This window comes from Ceratotherium simum, chromosome 22 (assembly GCF_057802395.1).
Source record: "Ceratotherium simum simum isolate JZ-2026a chromosome 22, ASM5780239v1, whole genome shotgun sequence".
Lineage (NCBI taxonomy): Eukaryota > Metazoa > Chordata > Mammalia > Perissodactyla > Rhinocerotidae > Ceratotherium > Ceratotherium simum.
This window is the reverse complement of record NC_141921.1, coordinates 21,262,227-21,283,563: the sequence shown is the minus strand read 5'-3', so window position 1 is coordinate 21,283,563 and position 21,337 is coordinate 21,262,227. Positions and strand designations below refer to the sequence as shown.

At 42.6% G+C, this 21,337-nt stretch overlaps 1 protein-coding gene across 1 annotated transcript in view; it reads right to left on the bottom strand.

Moving 5' to 3' along the window:
- The window catches only part of GNL2 (G protein nucleolar 2), a 25,567-nt gene extending 4,230 nt beyond the window's left edge, over window positions 1-21,337 (bottom strand). The window contains exons 1-12 of the mRNA XM_004425968.2: window positions 21,152-21,337; window positions 19,377-19,461; window positions 18,308-18,402; window positions 16,597-16,736; window positions 12,230-12,414; window positions 8,871-8,937; window positions 7,805-7,963; window positions 7,164-7,277; window positions 3,353-3,481; window positions 2,517-2,621; window positions 1,578-1,736; window positions 1,261-1,374 (exon numbers count right to left, since the gene is read on the bottom strand). Of these exons, the coding sequence (XP_004426025.1) occupies window positions 1,261-1,374; window positions 1,578-1,736; window positions 2,517-2,621; window positions 3,353-3,481; window positions 7,164-7,277; window positions 7,805-7,963; window positions 8,871-8,937; window positions 12,230-12,414; window positions 16,597-16,736; window positions 18,308-18,402; window positions 19,377-19,461; window positions 21,152-21,215 (1,416 nt within the window). The 5' untranslated portion in view covers window positions 21,216-21,337. The remainder of the gene's footprint in view (window positions 1-1,260; window positions 1,375-1,577; window positions 1,737-2,516; window positions 2,622-3,352; window positions 3,482-7,163; window positions 7,278-7,804; window positions 7,964-8,870; window positions 8,938-12,229; window positions 12,415-16,596; window positions 16,737-18,307; window positions 18,403-19,376; window positions 19,462-21,151) is intronic.

Sequence of the window (21,337 nt, the reverse complement as noted above, 5' to 3'; positions counted from 1 at the left end):
CCCTTGGAATTTCCTGAAATTCCTAAAGACAGGGGTGTCTTTTGTTATTCCTAACAAGCCCCTTTCTACCACACCAGTTTATGCTAATGAGATCACTCCTGGTGAGGTCTAGCTTCAGAGCAGGGACTGGTCACCAGAAAGCCCAAACCCTTAATCAGACGGCTGGAGACTGAGTCCAATCACCAACAGCCAATGAGTCAATCAACCATGTCCACATAATGAGACCTCCATAAACACCCCTAAAAAGGGGGGTCTGGGTAGCTTCTGGCTTGGTGACCACACTGATGTATTGGGACGGTGGCATGCCCAGAGAGGGCATGGAAATTCCTGCCCCATACCTTGCACTATGCGCTCTTCTAATTGGCTGTTCCTGAGTTATACCCTTTATAATAAACTGGTAATCATAAGCAAAGCACTTTTCTGAGTTCTGTGAGTCATTATAGCAAATTATCAAACTTGGGAACCCCACCTGCAGCTGGCATATGAAGTGGGGGTAGTCTTGAGGGGCTGAGCCCTTGACCTGTAGGGGCTGTGCTAACTCTGGGAGCTTATGTTAGAATGGAACTGAATCACCAGACACTCCACTGCTCTCAAAGAACTACAAAATTGGTAAGAGGAAATCAGAGCTATACGGACCCAAAAGAATAGCACGGAAGCAAAACTGAAAGCCATCTCTTCGAGAAACTTGGCTGAGCTCTGAAAAAGATCCCAGAAATAGAAAAGTAAAGTGCTCAAGTTGGAGCCTCATGGCAGGTGCCAAGGTGAGGGAAACAGGAGGGAAGCTTCTCATTCCAGCCCAGAGGCCCCAAATCTAGGACTTCTTTCTCTGAGTATCAACTGTACCACTCTCCTTCCCCACCTGATCACGAGCTTCTTGAAGCAGGGGCTTTGTTATTTATTCCTATATTCCCTGTGCCTGACACATAGCTGGGTCTAATAAATGTTTGTTAAACAAATGAATCTTGGAAATGCCTCTGTTCCTCAAGCATAAGAACAGCACAAGTACTGGAAGAGCACTTAACATTTAATGAGCCCTTTTCCTCAAGGCCCTAAGGACTGGTATTTAACTTGGTCTTCAATCATACACCCACTTTCTGGTCTCCAGATGCCACCCCCCCAACAAGCTCATGGTGATGGCACTCAGGAATTGGACACTGCAGCTGAAACACCTAACCCAAAGGAAAAAGATTCTCCACAACGGCAGGCGATCAAAAGGCCAGTAACCGTGCTTTCCACGAGGTGGGTCCAGGCTGTTCTTACCTGGGGGGCTGCAGGCGGCTCTGCACTGGGTGGCTTGACAAAGAAAGGAATCCGGCCCCGCTGCCAGTCATTGAGAACCATCTTACCCACGGTCCGCAAGTCGGGCTCTCCGCCCTGAAATGTCACAGCAAGACTCCCAATTAACTTCAAAGAACCAGACCACCTCCCATTCTGGAGGCATCTCAGCCGTCCCAGCTGTTCATCACCACCTACGTGCCAAGTCTCCTACTGCTCACATGACACATACAAAAGAAGGGCCCACCACAGGCACGTGCCTGCAGTACAGCCCGGTCTAAGTCCTCACACACCCCACTCACCTTCAGTAACTTCCCAGTCCGGAAAGCTAGCTTCTCCAGAAAGTCCTCAGCATTCTCCCAAGCGTCAATCTTGTATGTCTTGCTGATATATTCTGGCTTCGCTCTTTCAAGGACAGCACCAATGTGGTCTTCAGGAGTCTTAATTTTTTCAACTTGAACCTAGATGTTAATAGGAAATCTCCTGCTCACAAATTTTATTACGGAAGCAGTGAAGTTCCAGCGTTCTTTGTAACAATATTTGAAAACAGATTTCAACACCACAAAGCAAGTGGAGTCTGGCAGGAGCCTGTCTCCGAAGTGGCTGGACACGGTCAGCTGGAAGGAGCACCACTGAAGGCCGACCACAGCTGCGGAGCCCAGAACGCAGCCCTAATCCCAGGTCACCACAAACTAACGGTGTGGCTTCCGCAAGCAGTGTAAAGATGGAATGTTTCATGCTACTCACTTGCAGAAATGGTTAAAAGCCTACCAACCCCAGGACACAAAGAGAACGTGGAATAGTTTAAGAGAGGAAAGGGGGAAGGTGCAGAGGACCTATAGCCATCAGCACCAGCTAAGGTTAAGTGGAACCATTTAAAGTCTTCATATTCAGAAACTAGTGAGGAAATGACTGAGTTCCAAAATGACTCAACCCATAAACCCACGGAGATGAATTATCACTAAACATAAACAGACCCTGCTTCCCTCTGGATCCTTAAGCTGCAAACTCTTTTGTGGGATGACGTTGACCAGATATGCCCATGGTTCCACTAACTCCTCAAACAGGCTTAAGTGGGATGGAGAGGCTGCCCTGTTCAGCATCATGTTCCTGAAGTTTGGTCAGACAGGCTGACCCCAAACTGCCTTCCGAATGAGTAAAAAGCAAAGGTATCCAGTGTCCCCCACAGAGCGCTTCCCCCAAAAGGCAAACAAAGAGCCCAGCAGGACCAGAATACTCACAACGCCTTTTAGTACAATGTCCGTCTCCGAGTCCTCAGAGGGGTAAACCACACCTGGGCAGTCAATGAGGAATATCCGACGCATCAAGGTAATATACTGCCAGACCTGAAGATAGAAAAAGCCTGAGACTCCCCGTGTCAGACACTAAGAATCTGATTTCACAAACCCCTGATGCTCACGAAGCTAAAAAGCGGGGAATCAAAGAGAAGCAACCTGCTGCGTAATTAAGCTACGAAGTCCCTCCTCTACTTAGGCTATGCATGAGGCACTTCCAGTAAGTATACACTATACTTTCCATTAGCTAAGAGTCTAAAAATAATGCAGAGGCAAGATCTCCATCTAGTATTGTGCAATAAAACCCAGTAAATCTCTCCCTGATTTTTAAAAGTATTCTTGGAAGCTTAACACTGTTTGGCCTCTCTTTCTTTCAGCAGAATCATGCTGCCCTCCCCAACATTCTGTGTTCCAGGGTATGATCCCCAACTGTCAGAATCTACCCTAATGTTGAATTTTCTTCCTTAACCCAGGCATCAAATACTCTTGGGTTAGTTTTGTTTATCAAAGCAAAAGGTTGGAGTGACAATTTAAAACAGACTTAAATATAAATGGCACTTGTCAAATCATGCCAAAGCCACACAGTGGCATACAAAGTACTCCAAGTCTCATCAAAAAGGGAAAGAAGCAACTCTGGTATATTCCAAACTTATACGGATACTACACTCCCAATGGAGGTCTTCATTCAAGAGAAGCAGACAGAAATCGCCATGTCCTAAAGAATCACCTTGCATGGAAATAAAATACATACAAGTAGATAAGACCCTTCGAGCCAGACATACCTTTGTTTCACCTGCAATGGGGGCCACACTGCAAACTTTCTTGGAGCGCAAGGTGTTTATCACAGAGCTCTTGCCAACATTTGGATAGCCAATGAACCCGACACTGATCTGTTTCTTATCAGTGTGCAACTGTTCAAAAAAAAAGTACACACCACATACACACAGTCATGAATATCTCTTCGGACAAATCAGTTGTGTTACTCTGCTAATATAAAGAATACAGTGCAAAACTGTTGCTACAACTTGATTTAAAGCCTACACATAGTCTGAATGGGCTGGATACATATACTTATTAATAAATCAGAGGCGAGTCATTTCCTCAGTCATCCACATGAAATTATTCTTGAATACTTTCAGGTTAAAAGCATGTAAGTCGAGAAACAAAGGAAGAAATAGCTTGTTAGTCATTAGTTTAGGAGAACATCATCCACTGATAAAATGTCTTCAGGGAAGAGAACCTTAGCAGATGCACCAACTGGGAATCCCAGGACCCACTTCTCTTTTCCTCTGCACAATACATTTTGTATTTTCATTGCCAAAAATAAACAACAAAAGAAAAAAAAAGCAACTTCAAAAGTTAGACCACTGGGTGCAAGTCTCAAGGAGGCAGAGCTCAAGAAGAAGAGTCTACAAATGGATGGGGACTTCTGACTAGAGACGGTGGACGGAACATCCACGCCCTCACCAATCCCTCTACGAACTCCACCAGAATGACAGCAGTGGGAATTAACACATGTAAACCCACAGAACCAAACACATAAAACCAAAGAAGGAGCTGGAGATGAAACAATAAAAACTAACATGTGATGTTAACAAAATACTAGCAGCTAAAACGTAGTATCTACCTTGGTCTACTACAAAATATGAAAGCTAAGTGGCTGCAAAGGTAGAAAACCTAAAAATCCAGCGAAAATACTGCCAATGAATCACAAAAGTCTTCAGGAATGGCAGTACAGATGCCTCTAACGGTGGGACTGAAATCAAGAAGACTAGTGGAAGGTCTGTAGAAACAGTCACACCTCTCCATCCCCTCCCTCACTCAGCATGGGCACCCAACCTCTCCATCCCAGAGCCTGAGGAGGTAATGACTTTTTTGAAACCCTAAATGTCTGAAAATATCTTTAATTTTCAGACCTGAAAGGGACCCTAGATTTAGAGATAACGTTAGCTGAAGGCAAGTGTTCCCGGAGTGATTAACTGAAAGTCTAAATAGTGAATAGTGAGAAGCCCAGGCACCTACTCCCACTGAGTTCCCAGAACCCTGGCAGCCCTGAGCTGGAGACTGGAAGATTCTTTTCTGGGGAAACGCACAGGCCCAAGAGTAAAGACCTACACACACTGAGATCTAGGGCGTCCTCCAACAAAATGCTGGGTTTCTATCCAACCTTACAGGGAGGTCTATCGTTCAACAAGCCCACTCTCCACATAAAACTTCTATCGGCTTTCTTCTAATGGCTCGCTCTTAACTATGAATGGAGAGCCAAGAACAACCAGACATGTGAAGTGGGACTCTAGTCGAAAAGACAGAAAAACACAAAGAAACTGGGAGGAAACAGAGTCAATGTAGGGAGAGAGGAAAACGTCAAAATACTACTACCATTACCATTCTCAGAGAGACAGAAGATGTTCCATCTGTGAAACAAGAACAGGCTGTAAAAGGGGACGGGGCAATTCAGTTACACAAGAGCTCTCAATTTAAAAACTGAAAGTGAGAGGCAAAATAAATTTTGCGATAGAACAGTTACATGATTGAGTCAGGGAAACTGCCCAGAAAATACAGCAAAATGTCATAAATGTACTAAAAGAAAGAAAAGATAAGAAAATTCAAGAATTAAAAAAGGAGACAAGACCAAATTCCTAAAAGAGAACAGATTATGGGGTGGGGGGAAGGAAATTTCCAAGAAATAATATATAAAACAATATCAGACTGAAAGTCCCATCCAATGCCTGGCTCACTGAACAATAAAAGACCCATCTTAAAGCACATCACTGTGAAATTCTAGAATAGGAATTTTTTTAAAAGATCTCAGCCACAAAGGATTAGGAGTCAGAATGGTCTCAGATTTCTCAGTAGCAACATTAGAAGACAGAAGTCAATGCAGTGGTGCCGTTGACATTGTGTGATGGTGTGAGGGTAGAATAGAATAAAGATATTTCCAGAACGAAGGTCTCAGAAGATGTTCCTTCTAAGCACTCCTTCTCAGGAAGCTTTTGGAAAATATGTTCTATCAAAAGGAAGGCGTAAACTGCACCAGCCCTGGTGGCCTTGTGGTTAAGTTCGGTACTCTCTGCTTTGGCTGCCTGGGTCTGGTTCCCAAGCACGGACCTACACCACTTGCCTATCAGTGACCATGTCATGGCCGTGGCTCACATACAAAAAAAAAAAAAGAGGAAGATTGGGGGCTGGCCGGTGGCATAGTGGTTAAGTTCACACCTTCCGCTTTGGCGGCCCAGGGTTCACGGGTTCAGATCCCAGGTGCGGACCTACGCACCACTCATCAAGCCATGCTGTGGCGGCATCCCATATACAAAGTGGAGGAAGATGGGCACAGATGTTAGCTCAGGGCCAATCTTCTTCACTAAAAAAAAAGAGGAAGATTGGCAGATCTTCCTCAGCAAATAAATGAATGAATGAATGAACAAACAAATAAATAATCAAAAAAATTAAAAAGGAAGGAGTAAACAAAGAAAGAAAAGAGATCCAATGAACAAGGTATCCAACACAGAAAACAGCCACAGGAATTCTCAGGATGATGATGAAAGGAAACCCCAGGAAGGAGAGTCTGCAGCCAGCTTGGGGAGCAGCCAGGCCCAACTGGAAGGCAGGTACCCAGATGTTCTGAAAGTTCCCACTCTACCAGAGGATTTGGTGATACGTTAGTGACAAATAAAATAGAGCTAATTAACATCAGGGAAAACAGAAAGTTCTATTAGAAAGGAATTATAATCACAGCATTGTGTGGATCAGCTGTGACTGACATTTTAGTCATAATAATGTAAACACTGAATGAATAATAATTTAGCCAAGTGTTGTACAACACTATGGTGAAAATAGAGGGAGGGTAGTATACATGGAGGGTGGATGGCTGTAAGAAACCTAATCCTCATTTTCCATAGTAGGAACTTGATAAATATCTAAAAGGGGGGGAAAATCAAGAAACAGAATCATAAGCATGTATTAAAAATATGGAAGGAAATAACAGAAGTAACAGCTACAAGTTGGAAGCGTTCGCTTCTGGGAAGTGGGAAAGGGTGGGCAGACGACATGTGTCTTTTGTTAGAAGCCAGGTAGAATTAACTGAATACACAAATACAAAGTTGCAGGTACAGAACAGGGAGCTTTGAGAACATTTGCTAGGGCGATCCGGTTTCAGGGCTTCCCCGAGGAACTGACATCTGACCAGGGATCTGAAGCTGGAGTCTGGCAGGATGCCTTCCAGGGAGAGGGGATAGAAACTGCACAGGCCCCGAGGGTGGAGGAAGCCTGGAAGGCCTTGAAAGCCCAGCGTGGGGAACACAGGGGAGGAGGTCCATCCTCCAGCAGAGGCTGGCCCATCACATGCCAAGGATACGGGAGAAAAGGAAGCAACATCGGTCAGGGATGGGGGCAAAAGGTAAGCTGGAAGATATTTCAGAATCCCTTACAATCCTGAGGCTCTATGAGTTTTTACACTTCTAGAACACACGTTTCTCATTACCAAGAAGATATAGGAAGTGAGGCTGGTAACTTTCTGACACACACTAGCAAGAGAAATTCTTACACAAACCCACAGCTACACAACTCCAGGAGACACAGATCAGGTCTCGGTACCTTTCCAAACTGCCGGAGAAGCTGAATAAATGCTCCTTTGCCAAAGGGGTTAGTGAGACTTGCATGGAAAGCAAGTGTCGGATAATCCTGGGAGAGGACTGCCACCCATCGTTTCTAGAGGAAGAAAAGAAAACATGCTGGTAAATTGCGACTTATCTACAACACAGGGAAAAATCAGAGCTCGAATCACAGGACTGTGCTTCAAATACATAATTGTCTCAGGAAAATGTTAACTACAATTCTTTGAAATGTTTCTTTCAAGTATGACAGTTAATGCTTTGTCTTACAAAACAATAGTCCCAAAATACCTTCATTGCTACTAAATGCAATTAACGTAACATAATATGAAATAGGCCAGTGGCTGTGGCAGCTGTCTCCCTCTGAAGGGGACACATCACTCATCCTGTGGGGCGCTGCAGGGGTCCCCTTACCAACCATCAGAGGATAAAAGGTACCTCTGCCCATTGTCAATGAAGCATATTTTAGTTTCGTTTTCCATGAGAACACTTGAATGACTACAATCTCAAGAATGCAACTTTCACTAATGCCCCAAATCCCAGAAGCCATGATTTACGGAGAACTCAAACCCTACACGAGTTTCGTGGCCTCGTGGTCTGTTTTGGATAAGCAGCTATACTTACTGTTGCCCAGGTTGGAACAAGGTCACATTTGTTCAGAACAAAAATGAGGTGTTTCCAGGGTTTTTCCTTTTTCAAGTAAGTCTCGATGTGAGGGGAACGGGTACCCATTGGATCTCTAGCGTCAAGAACCTGTACCACAACGTCTGATGAGTCTATCACCTGCAGATTCAAAGATGCAGAAGTGGTCTGCTACAAGTGCAAAATGCAAGAGGGATGACATTGACGGGAACCTGGGAAATAAAGTAATAACAGAGACAACTTCAAAGCGGTCTTATGAGTAGAGCAGGTTGTAGCCAATCTCAATGCCCAGTGATCAGAATTCAGAAGTTTTTCCATACTGTGGGTACTGGAAACTTGTTGAATTTCAAACAGAAAAACTAGCTTAGAGGAAACCCATCTTATTTCATAACTGCTATGTGTTATTTAGCGGAATCCTTAACTTCTCAGACTTCTAAAAGTTTTTACTCTTATAGGTTTTATATATTTTACAAAGTTTGTTTTCATGGTACTAGTTTTCCATTATGTTACTGTTTAACTATAAGACTATGTTTGAAGGTCTTTGTTACTGAGAACAATACTAGTGTGTGGACCTCAACCTGACCCAGTTGAAGAGCACTGGACCAAGACTCAGGATACACAAAGACTCTTCCCCTCACCAGCCGGGTGACTGGGTATGCTATTCCACCTTTCCAGACATAGGTTTCTCCTCTATAAAATGAGAGGGCTGGACTAAAACTTCTCATGCTGCTCTAACCAGGTAGGATAAATCTAAACAGGAATATCGTTTTAGCAGGTAATCCAAAGAAACAGTGACAGAGAATAAATGAATGTATATAAGGTAGCTGTTACTGTTATATGAGCCATTACAAAACGCAGTCATCCGGAACACTGGTAGTATGTGCACGGCTACACCAACCCTGGTTTCTTTGTGGGGGGAAGAGGACGGAATCGGCAGCACAGTTTGTACTTCATCTGACAGAGCTTCAACATATCAACATGAGTTTTCTCAGTATAAGATCATGAAAGCCAAAGGAACCACTCAATGAGAGAGAATTTAAAGTCTTACCTTGTAGAGCTCACCCCATATTCTTTTGGACTGTCCCTTTTTATAGATCTCTTCTTGGGCTTCATTTCTAAATAAGAAAGCACCCAAAGTAAGCAACTCAAGAACTATGAAGATTAAAAGGATGGTTTAGGGAAACGTCAACCAGGTACCAAAGGAAAATGGTATCAAAACTAGTTGGAGATGGACCAAAAACAAACTTAATTAATTAATTTATTTTTTGTGAGGAAGATCAGCCCTGAGCTAACATTTATTGCCAATCCTCCTCCTTTTTTTCCCTTTTTCTCCCCAAAGCCCCAGTAGATAGTTGTATGTCATAGCTGCACATCCTTCTAGTTGCTGTACGTAGGACACTGCCTCAGCAGGGCCGGGCAAGCGGTATGCCAGCGCGTGCCCGGGATCCAAACCCAGGCCACCAGTATTGGAGCACACGTACTTAACCGCTAAGCCACAGGGCTGGCCCCCAACAAACTTAATTTAAAAAGTGACTGTAGCCAAGTGACTGGCCCAGTGGCATAGTGGTTAAGTTCGCATGCTCCACTTTGGTGGCCCAGGGTTCACAGGCTCGGATCCTGGGCGTGGACCTACACACCACTTATCAAGCCATGCTGTGGCGGCGTCCCATATAAAGTAGAGGAAGATGGGCACAGAAGTTAGCTCAGGGCCAATCTTCCTCAGCAAAAAGAGGAAGATTGGCAATGGATGTTAGCTCAGGGCTAATCTTCCTCACACACACACAAAAAAAGTGACTGTATCCAAATGTCCATCAACAGAGGAATGGATAAAAAATGTGATGTATACATAATGGAATATCATTCAGCAATAAAAAAGAATAAAGTACTGATACATGTTACAACATGGACAACCTTGAAGACATTACATAACAAAATAAGCCAGACACAAAAGGACAAATACTGTATGACTGCACTTGTATGAAGTACCACTCATAAGAGGAGTCAAACTCATAACAGACAGAAAGTAGGGGCCGGCCCCATGGCCTACTGGTTAAGTTCAGCGTGCTCTGCTTCAGTGGCCCGGGGTTTGGTTCCCGGGTGCAGACCTACACCATGCCTGGGTACCATGCACATGGCCATGCTGTGGCGGTGACCCACATACAAAACAGAGGAAGACTGGCACAGATGTTAGCTCAGGGACAATCTTCCTTAAGCAAAAAGAGGAAGATTGGCAACAGATGTTAGCTCAGGGTGAATCTTCCTCAGCCAAAAAAAAAAAAAAGGGACAGAAAGTAGAATGGTGGTTACTGGGGGGTGGGGGGAATGAGGAGTTAGTGTTTAAGGAGTACAAAGTTTCAGTTCGGAATGATGTGAAAAATTCTGGAGGTGGAGAGTGGTGATGGCTGCATGACCAGGTGAATGTACTTAATGCCACTGAATTGTATGCTTAAAAATGATTAAAATGGTAAATTTTTTTATTGAGGTCATAATAGTTTATAACATTGTGAAATTTCAGTTGTACAGTATTATCTGTCAGTCACCATAAATCTGCGCCCCTTTAACCCTTATGCCCACCCCTCAACCCTCTTCCTCTCTGGTAACCACTAATCTGTTTTCTTTGTCCTAAAATGGTACATTTTAGGTTACGTGTGTTTTACCACAATAAAACAATTAATTTAGGAAAAACAACTGTAATTACGCAATATATCACAGAGAATTATGAAAATGAACCGGCAGGACCTAAACCATAATCCACACTCCATAGTTCCCATGTAAAGTGAAATTTTTCTAAGGTTGAGAATCTATTCACTAGCCTCAAAGACATTTACCCAATGTCTTTGAAACAAAAATAGTTTTACTTTTTGGAGGAGGAAAAAATTTAAATCAGTAGAAGAATACAAAGCCAACTAGAAACTCCAAATAATTCCAAGAATAAATGAACTTGCTGTCTTTTTGCTTGACCTCAAAAGGCTTGACATTATCTCTAGGAGGCCCAAAGCTTGACATGGGCAGACAACAGCACCAAGGTAGCATGGCAGCGGTCAACAGACAGCGCTTCTTTGCCAAAAAGGCATTTAAGAGACACATGGGGGAGAATGGGGGCTCTCCAGCACTCCCTGTGGGAAACTAAACTGGTAAACCCTTTCTGGAGGGTAATGTGGCAGCTGCCTATCAAAAAGCATGCACACCCTTTGTTACTGTAACTTTCCCTCTAAGAATTTGTCTTTGGAGATTAAGGATAAGGAAGATATAGTCACGCTGATGTTTTACTCCAGCGTTGTTTACCATAGGGAAAAACTACAAACAGGCTAAATCTCCATCAGTGGGACTGGCCACAACCAAACACTACTCCCACATTGAACATCACATCGTTGTTAGGTACTGACAGGGAAATCTGTTCTTAATAACTTAGGCAAACATATTAAAATAAAAGGCAAGTTAAAATATAGTCTTTTTTTTTTTTTTTTTTAAAGATTTTATTTATTTGTTTTTTTCCCCCCAAAGCCCCAGTAGATAGTTGTCTGTCATAGCTGCACATCCTTCTAGTTGCTGTATGTGGGACACGGCCTCAGCATGGCCGGAGAAGTGGTGCGTCGGTGCGCGCCTGGGATCCGAACCCGGGCCGCCAGCAGCAGAGCATGCGCACTTAACCGCTAAGCCACGGGGCCGGCCCCTAAAATATAGTCTTAACACATTATGTTTGTAAATAAAAATTGAGGGTAAGAAAGACCTAGAAGAACGCACATATCAGTCACTGATTCTTAACCTTCTTTTGGGTATGGACCCTTAAGAGAACAGGATGCAAGTTACAGATCCTCCTTCTCCTCCCCCTGCCCAAAACAACACAAAACAAAAATAAAAACAAAACCTCATCACCTTTATGCATGTACATAAATTTTCCATATTATCTTCAGAGGGTCACAGAAACCTCAGAGGCAGCCATGAAATCCCCAGTGCTCCAGAGACTTCTGGTTAAGGAAGCCCTGATAGTCATCAAGATATTCACAACGCTTAACCTGATATAGTCATCAAGATATTCACAACGCTTAACATAGGTAGTGACATTAAGAGTTCTTGTTTTCTTTTTGCTGCATTTCCAATTTAACTTTTCCAATTAAATTTTCTAAATTTGTCTATGACAGAACACACTGCTATTATATTGAAGAAGAAAATGTTATTTATTTATTTTTATTTGGGGGATGAAGAAAGAGACCAACAGTAAACAAGCCTCCTTAAATTATTTTCAGTCTGGTCCCAATTTCACTAATTTTTCTAGTCTAAAGGAAGAGGCTAACTCTCCATCTATGACTTAAATCACCAAGCTTCATGTAGGTAAAACAAGCACAAAGAAAACGTTTTATTACAGAAGAGGAAATGATGAGACCTGCATGAACTTCAAAACTGTACCTCACACCAGTGTCTTCAGTCACCAAGTCACGGTCCTTGCCTTGGTCATAGCTCTCAGTGGACATTTCCGCATTTTCTACAAGAGACTGCATGTCACTCACAAATAAATTTGGTCGCTTCCTCTGTGACTTAGGGCCAAATGTAGTTTCAAAGCTTTCAGTATCAAGAATGTGAACCTTTGAGTTCTAAAAAGAAAGCAGAAGAATTATAGGTAAAACTAAGGAAAGCACTGAGAATGAGCAAAATGTTAAAAACCTACCTGGGAAAGGCTTTCTGCTTTTATTTTTCCAAAGCTCAGCCCATACCAAAATCTACAACATGGACGCAGCTGGGTTTCAAATCAGAAATGCTTATGTAAATAGCAAAAGCACTTGTTCGCCTATTCTGAAGTTCTGTAAGCTTCCTTGGCGAAATACAAAAGTAATACAAATAGTCAAAGCAAATATGAATAGTTGTGTTAAGACTTGCCAAAAACTCTGCTTTACTTCATTTATCATAAACTTTAGTCAAACGTAATTAAGGCTACACTGATGAAAACTGACTTATCTTTTCTGACCATATTTTTTTAAGCTTTCAAACAAGTGCATAAAATTCGCCAAATTCACAGATTTTGTCAAGGACAATCATGCTCAAATTTGTGTTTTTTTTTTAAACCAACTGTAAATGCCAACTTTTTCTTGGAAGTTAATTTCTTTCATGGCTAAAAGGAATTGCTTGTTTTGTAAGATGCATTTTAGTTTCAGATAACATTTTCTCTAATTTAGGTAACGTTCTTATTAAATGCACATGGAAAGTCTTCAGATGAAAAACATCGAGCAAAAGTCCAAAATAATAGTTTAGATGTGATAAAAGGAACCTGATACTAACTAGAACTTGATGTGCCTGTAAACGAGTTACGGGCACAGGAATTTTTGAAGCAGGATAAAAGTCCAAGTTTGAGTTAGGATCTATCACATAACAGAATGTTAACAGCCGGTAGAGAAGAGCCTCAAAAAAAAAAAAATCAGCCTCTGCACCTCAGTACAAGCTCCTCTATAAGCACCAGCTACTAAACACGGCTGATGGAACAACCCCCCTGGCTTCTGAACAGAGATCCCCCATCCAACTCCTTGAGATCCTTAAGCCAGTATCCTTTTCTCAGATTCTCTAACTCATCTCTTAGTTTAGATGTACTCACTACTCACCAATAAGGGGACAGCTCTAAAGAGAAGGGTTGCATTTTACATAGGAACTGGGTTCTAATGTCACTGGGAAAATTATGATCAAAATGATCCTTAAAAATCTCTTAAATAATCTGTAAAGTACAGTATACATGGATTTGTGTATATAAACCTATATATTAGTAAATACAATGCAGTAATATGCAGAATGTGATAAAGTACACAGAGAGAATAAGTTACAGTATCTTTACTGTATTGCTACAGTAGTATAGTATTATACTCTAGTATATTATATAGTAACTGTAATACACATAGAGCTGAACATTCAACAGTTAAAATCATGTCTGATTTGACTCCACTGTGCAGAAATCTCAGAATTAGATTTTATAACCAGTAGAGACTGCACTAAATCCAAACAGGTAAGATTCTTCAAGGCCAAAGCAGACAACTTCTCAATTACTCTGCGCACCTCTCTGCACTGAAATACACGCTGACTGCTGAAGCTGTAGATCCTTCGCTCCACGTGTCAGATGGTTAAGCACTGAATTTTAGAAGCACGGAACAATGGAACAGGCATTAAATCCATAATAGAACCTCTCTGTCCTTCTCATAAACAGGATTCAATCGTTTGTTAAAAGATGGCTTTAGGGAGAAGAGACAAAGAGCACAAGGGAAATGAGCGACTTGTCTGTGGTTCATGAATTACACTCATGTGTTTCCCTGAAAGAAAACAGTCATTCCGCTAATAGGCGCCATTCCTCCCGTCCATCATAAAACAAAGCCTAATTGACAAAACCTGAGGCAATAACAGGCCTTGGTTTTTATTTTGTTCTGCAAGTAAACACTTCTCTTTGAACTGTTTAATCCATGTATGCATGTCAATGTTTTCTTCCCCTCCTTATACTGGAACCGGAGCTTATGTACTGGCTACATTTCTGGGAATTATTATTCAATGCAAGTAAAAACGTGCAGGCAAACATTAGGCCATTTCTTTGGTTCTATGTGAAACTCATTCCACTCAAGACAGACTCAGGCCTTACTGGACTTCCAACTTCAGCGATCAACAACCAATCTGACCAGCACCCCTTCCTTCAGCTGAAAACAACCTCCAAGGAGCTCGCTGAAGCTGAAAGCACACAACACCGCAAGTGTCCCTCCTACCACCCAATCCTAAGTCTACGTTTTCCCAAAATTTGATGGAATTACCACTTAAACAAGGTTGCCTACCAAAAAATGAAAAACAATGTTCGTAATAGCTATGCTCTATGTGGCTCTCATAGGTGGTGTGCTATGTGCTCCCTGAGTGCCAGGTGCATTACAGATGTCTCATCTGCATCCACCACCCCAGGAGGGAGGTTATCTTGACTCCACAGAGATCCCTAACTAAAGCCACAGGAAGGGGTGGAACAAAGATGAAGGAGCAGGCCTCCCTCCCGGAGCCCCGGCTCTGACCCACTAGGCTACTTCGCCTCCCCAACAGAACACTGTTCATACTAAAGGTGAGACCCTAACAAACGGGAAGAGAGAAGTCTCAGAAAGCTCATCAAGACTGCATCACATGGAACAACAAAAGACCCCGAATAGCTAAAGGAATCCTGAGAAAAAAGAACAAAGCTGGAGGTATCACACTCCCTGATTTCAAAATATACTACAAAGCTATAGTAACCAAAACAGCATGGTACTGGCACAAAAACAGACACACAGATCAATGGAATAGAATCGAAAGCCCAGAAATAAACCCACACATCTATGGACAGCTAATCTTTGACAAAGGAGCCAAGAACATACAATGGGGAAAAGAAAGTCTCTTCAACAAATGGTGTTGGGAAAACTGGATAGCTATATGCAAAAAAATGAAAGTAGACCCTTACCTTACACCATACACAAAAATTAACTCCAAATGGATTAAAGACTTTAATGTAAGACCTGAAACTGTGAAAGTTCTAGAAGAAAACATAGGCAGTACGCTCTTCGACATCAGTCTTAGCAACATCTTTTCAAACACCACATCTGACCGGGCAAGAGAAACAATAGAAAAAATAAACAAATGGGACTACATCAAACTAAAAAGCTTCTGCACAGCAAAGGAAACCATCAACAAAACGAAAAGACAACCTAACAATTGGGAGAAGATATTTGCAAACCATACATCTGATAAGGGCTTAATCTCCAAAATCTATAAAGAACTCATCCATCTCAACAACAAAAACTAACAACCCAATTAAAAATGGGCAAAAGACCTGAACAGACATTTCTCCAAAGAAGATATACAGATGGCCAACAGACACATGAAAAGATGTTCAAAATCACTAACTATCAGGGAAATGCAAATCAAAACAACAATGAGATATAACCTCACGCCCGTCAGAATGGCTATAATTAACAAGACAGGAAACAACATGTGTTGGAGAGGTTGTGGAGAGAAGGGAACTCTCATACACTGCTGGTGGGAGTGCAAACTGGTGCAGCCACTATGGAAAACAGTATGGAGATTCCTCAAAAATTCAACGATAGAACTACCATATGATCCAGCTATTCCACTGTTGGGTATTTATCCAAAGAACTTGAAAACACCAATTTGCAAAGGTACATGCACCCTGTGTTCATTGCAGCCTTATTCACGATAGCCAAGACTTGGAAGCAACCTAAGTGCCCATCAAGGGACGAATGGATAAAAAAGCTGTGGTATATATACACAATGGAATACTACTCAGCCATAAGAAACGATGAAATCCAGCCATTTGTGACAACATGGATGGACATTGAGGGCATGATGCAAAGTGAAATAAGTCAGAGGGAGAAGGTCAAATACCGTATGATTTCCTTCATTAAGTAGTAGATAATAACAACAATAAACAAACACATAGGGACAGAGATTGGATTGGTGGTTACCAGAGGGGAAGGGGGGAGGGAGGAGGGTGAAAGGGATAATTGGGTACATGTGTGTGGTGATGGGTTGTAATTAGTATTTTGGTGGTGAACATGATGTAATCTATGCAGAAATAGAAGTACAATGATGTACACCTGAAATTTTTACAATGTTATAAACCAATGTTACTGCAATAAACAAAAAATTAAAAAAAAAAAAAAAAAAGACTGCATCACAGCCACTATTCCCTACAGAAAAACACACGACAAATATGCCAGAGAGCGATCTGGTGGAGTTTGCCAAAGAAATCCCCGGGCCGGGGACATCCTCCAGCTTACGTGAGGCCGGATCCGATCATGGAGAAGAGACATGGGTAACTTGCTTTGCTTCATGACAACTTTGTAAGGATCCTTCATAACTGCATCCATTTCCTCTTGAAATTTTTGTAATGATGACTGCTTAATCACACGTGTGTTTCCTGTTTTACAAAAGAATGTTGCCATTTAACAAACAACTGTTTTTTTGCTTCTGTATCCATCTTCCCAATGACACAGTGAAAGGCAAGATTTTAAATTACCCAAACACCTGATACACCCATCCCATGGAGCCATTTTCAAACTTAAAAGAGGGAAAAAACAAAAACAAAAAAACCGCCTCTCTTGCACTTATACACGATGAGCTAATCCATCGGCCCAGACACACAAAGGGTTTCAATAGCTTTCCAAGCCCAATTTCCTGACTGGATGAAGCTGAAAAATAAACATCACTGAATAGAACTGAGATTTGACAAATGTCCTACCTCCTGACAGATCTGGCAAAGAAACTGGGAGCCAATCACAGCTGATCGGTTAGCATACACAGAGAATCCTGAAGCACAGAACCCAAGAGCCACAGTTACTGTTCTCAGGGCTATGAGGGGTTGAAGGGACTATTAACCAATAAACCCATGCACGGGAACAAAATAAAGCTATGTCTCAACACCTGGAGAACACCTTGTAAGTGAGAGGTCCTGAAGAACAGTCAACTAAACAGCAAGTTGAGCACAAATGCAAAACTCAGGACAATGATGACTATGACCGTGGCGATGGTGACAGCAGTTAACGCTTATATTGGACTCACTATTCTAAGCACTTTACATGGAGTTATTCACTTAATTACCACAACAGGCCTATGAGATAGGTACTGTTTTTTCCTCATTTTAGAGGTGAGGAAATGGATGAAGAGACAGACTTAATAACTTGCCCATGGTCACAGAAATGGCAGAACAAGGATTCAAACCCAGGCCGTCTGGATCTAGTCACAGTACCCAGCCATCACACTAAATGCCTCTCTAAGGAGTTTTCTTTGACACTTTTTTCTGTGTTGCTTTTTCCTAGGGGGTATCCTATCAAAAGATGTAAGAGATATTCAAAGGCAGTTGCCATCTGCCCCCAGGCACAGAGATCAAACACCAGGCATGCAATGGGGTCTGACCATCCGCTGAGCCCACAGCCCTGGCGGTGGCTAAGGGAAAGGCTGAAATGAAAGGGGAGTTTCCAAATGAAGAGCCCTGACCCCCCTGTGACCCTGGAGATACTCCCTTCACACCTGGGAAGGACCAATGAGAATTCTTTCATTGTCACTCAGTTCAAATACAACCCCATTAAGAAAAAGTTTCAGAGGAACTGCACGCAAATGCACTTACTCTTCAAGATAAAGGCACAAAAACACCTGCAAGGCACCCCTCAAACAGCAGACTCTCCAGGCAACCAGAAATCAGGAGATGAGAGTTCTAAGGTCTGTGAATGCTATCCATTAAGGATAGTCCTATCGGTTTAAGAGGGTCCTCTTACAATGAACAATGATGAGCTCTTTTAAAAGAGCTTATTTACGAAATCCACCACTTTTCTCAGCCCTTTTCCACAACGGGTACTTATCTCATCCCCTCCTCCTATAATCCTTGACAGTTCCACTCACCCAAAAACTCCGGCCTTTAGACACCTGAACGTTCTACCCCTTTCCATATAGTGCACACGTTGTAGAGCAAGAGAAGCAGAGGACAATACTCACCAAACCATTTAATGTTTGGCTCCACTCTCGCCACTGTGCCAGAAGCCACTGTTGATTGATATTGCAGAGGCTTAATCACTTTACCACGACTGTTCCTAAATGGAGGAAATGACAGATTTTGGTTGACGACAGAAGAAAGGCAACAACAGCAAAGTCTGGTTTACAGAATACCCTTTCCATCAAAAGGATTTTTTTTTTCCTTTTTTTGGTTTTAAAGGATCATGAAATACAGATTTCAGTAAACAAAAAGTACTTCTACATTTGAAACAGATTGCCCAAAAGCCATTTAACCTCTTGCAACAGAGCACGTAATGATTTCTGCTGGATGAATAACAAATAAAGCTGATGTTTAAAAATCTGTTTACTGTTTGTTAGCTTTAAAAAAAAAATCACATACTTGAGTTTTTTGGGTAATTATTTGAAGGCTGGTTTAAATGAATTTTAAGTAGAGGGTGATTTGTGCTGGAACTCAAAATTCTAAAACAAACTGCAGAGCAGGTGACTAAGGCAGATTAAGTTCATTGACATTTGTGTTTTAGACACATCTTTTAGAACGGATGGAGAATCTAATTACCAAACAAATTGAGACCAGCTAGAAAAATGCCACACTCAGCAAGTCCCCGTGGTAGAGGCTGCCTCAGCAGAACGCAGATTGGTGGTGAGTTTCCAAGTGCCACAATGTTGTGATCTAAAGTCTGGCATTAAAAAACAAGTTCTCTTGCTGCTTTCATGACTACAGTCCCATATGCTTCACTAAGGAAAACCAGATTTCCATCTGACGGATACCTAACTTGAGATTTAATACGCCATTCGTGGAGGCTGAGGCTGTGAGGAACAAGACCTCTAATGGCTGTATTGTGACACAATCACAATTTCTCCACCCACTACTCATGTCTTTAACCAAGAATTCACAATTTATCATAATAACACTCATATAAAATGATACTTGAAAATACACTACTCCTATTTGGGGAAAGTGGGAGTGGGAATATCATAGGTTTAATAGGCCTCAGCTATTCAGTCAAGGGCTTGAAGGAGAGGGGGGAGGATGCCGGCACCCAGTACTCACCTGCGCTCCTTCTGCCTGTACATATTCAGGCGCCGGATGGTGGCCCGGTCCCTCATGTTTTGGCCTCCTGCTCCCTGTACTCGATCTAGGGAACACAGAAGTAGATTGCACACCATTTGATAACCAACAAGTCTAAGTACGGTCGTTGCTTCAAACACACCAACTAGTTCACTCCAAGTAAGCAAGCCGCCACCTCACTGCAAAATCTCTACTTCCTCCATATGTTGCTCCAAAAAAATTATTACTGGAAGCTACATGGTATGACAAAGCTGATCTAACCTTTGATCCTCAATAAGACTGTGTTTGATAATGATAAGAGCTAATATTTTTGAGCACTAACTACAGCACTGTGCTATCCACATTATAGGTCTCATCTCATGTAATCCATACAATAATCCTATAAAGAGGGATACATTATCCCCATTCTGCAGGCTAAGAAACTGAGGCATAGTGGCCAGACATCTTGCCCAAAGTCACAAATGGCAAGCCAGAATGTGAACAACAGCATTTGATCACCACCTGTGCTCTGAACCACAAACACATCCACCTCTGGATCTCACTTTAACAAATTTTGAGTGCCTGCTACATGCAAGGCACCCTGGAGACTACAATTTTGATACCTAAGTGTTTCTAATGTACTAGTTTCTTAATTTCCGAATGTTTGATTTTAGTTTAATCAACAGCAAAATAGGTAGTAATTCTTGTCTTACATCTCAGAGAGAAAGAGAAGGACAAGTGTCATAAAACCAGCCTCATGTGGGGATCCCTTCAAACCACCTGTCTACTCTTAAAGTGATGTCGTAGAAAAGAGGCTGCGATCACTGGACTGATGGCTCTATTACTGACTAACCATGCCAACTGTGACAAGCCACTTCCCCTATTTTGGCTCAGTCTCTTCACCTATGACATCAGGATCTCTAAGGACCTTTTCGGGTCTAACATTCTAAGATTCCAGTCTACACAAATTGAGTAATTTATCAGCAATCCAGGGAAAACACTCAACATGAATTAAAGCCATAAAAAATTTAAACCATATTTAAAAACAAAATTTTATTAACTAAACCCAAATGGAAGGGACTCCCCCAAAGGCCACCTTATTCAACCTGTAGGTGGAACCTCAACAAAACTCATAAACATCTCCAAAAACATCTTCAGTGAAATGATCTTATTTATTTACCTGTAGGGTTTTCCACACACTTGACCCGATGGGATGACTCCAAGAGCCAAATTAACAATCCCTTTCTCACTTAAATTGTCAAAGCTAAGGTGGCAGCAAGTGTGGTCAAGTGTAAAAAGCCAGCTGCGTCGGCCTACACCACTTTTAATCCGACTTGATCTAATTCACTTCTAGCAATCCTTGAGCTGGAGAGCTGGAATCATACGAGACTGACATATATTGGGGGAGGGGCTTCAACACGACCCACACAGGAACACAAGAAGAGGTCAAGTTTAACTGCCCCTTCCAACTCAGAGCTTCCCAGTCTCTGCATCTCACAACTGGAGACGCCCCAAGGCTGCCAGGCCTGAGCGTTCCCTCTCTCCGACTTCAGACTCGGTGCCTGGCACCCAGCCCTGACAGGCGTGCAAGATGTCGGCCCTCCTCAGTGCCTCCGAATGAAGAAACCATCTTCTCCCTTCCCATCCCCAACAGCCACTCTACTTGAGGTCACTCCAAGCCATGCCACTCGGGTGTCCCTCCTCCCCCTCGGTCTCCTCGGAGCCCTCCCCCCAAGCTTCCTCCAAGCTCCACCCTCCGCGAGCCCCGCCGCCTGTACCGGGGTTTGTGCTGGCCTTCGACGGGTTGATGGTGCTCCGTCCTTTGTACTTGGGCTTCACCATCTTGTCGCCGCGACGGGGACCCGAGTGCTAGGTCCGACCTACGTACGGTAAAAAAGGTAAAAAAAGCTCGTAACGCCCCAGGCCCAGCCACAGCGACCCGCGTGAAGCACGCTAGACCACGT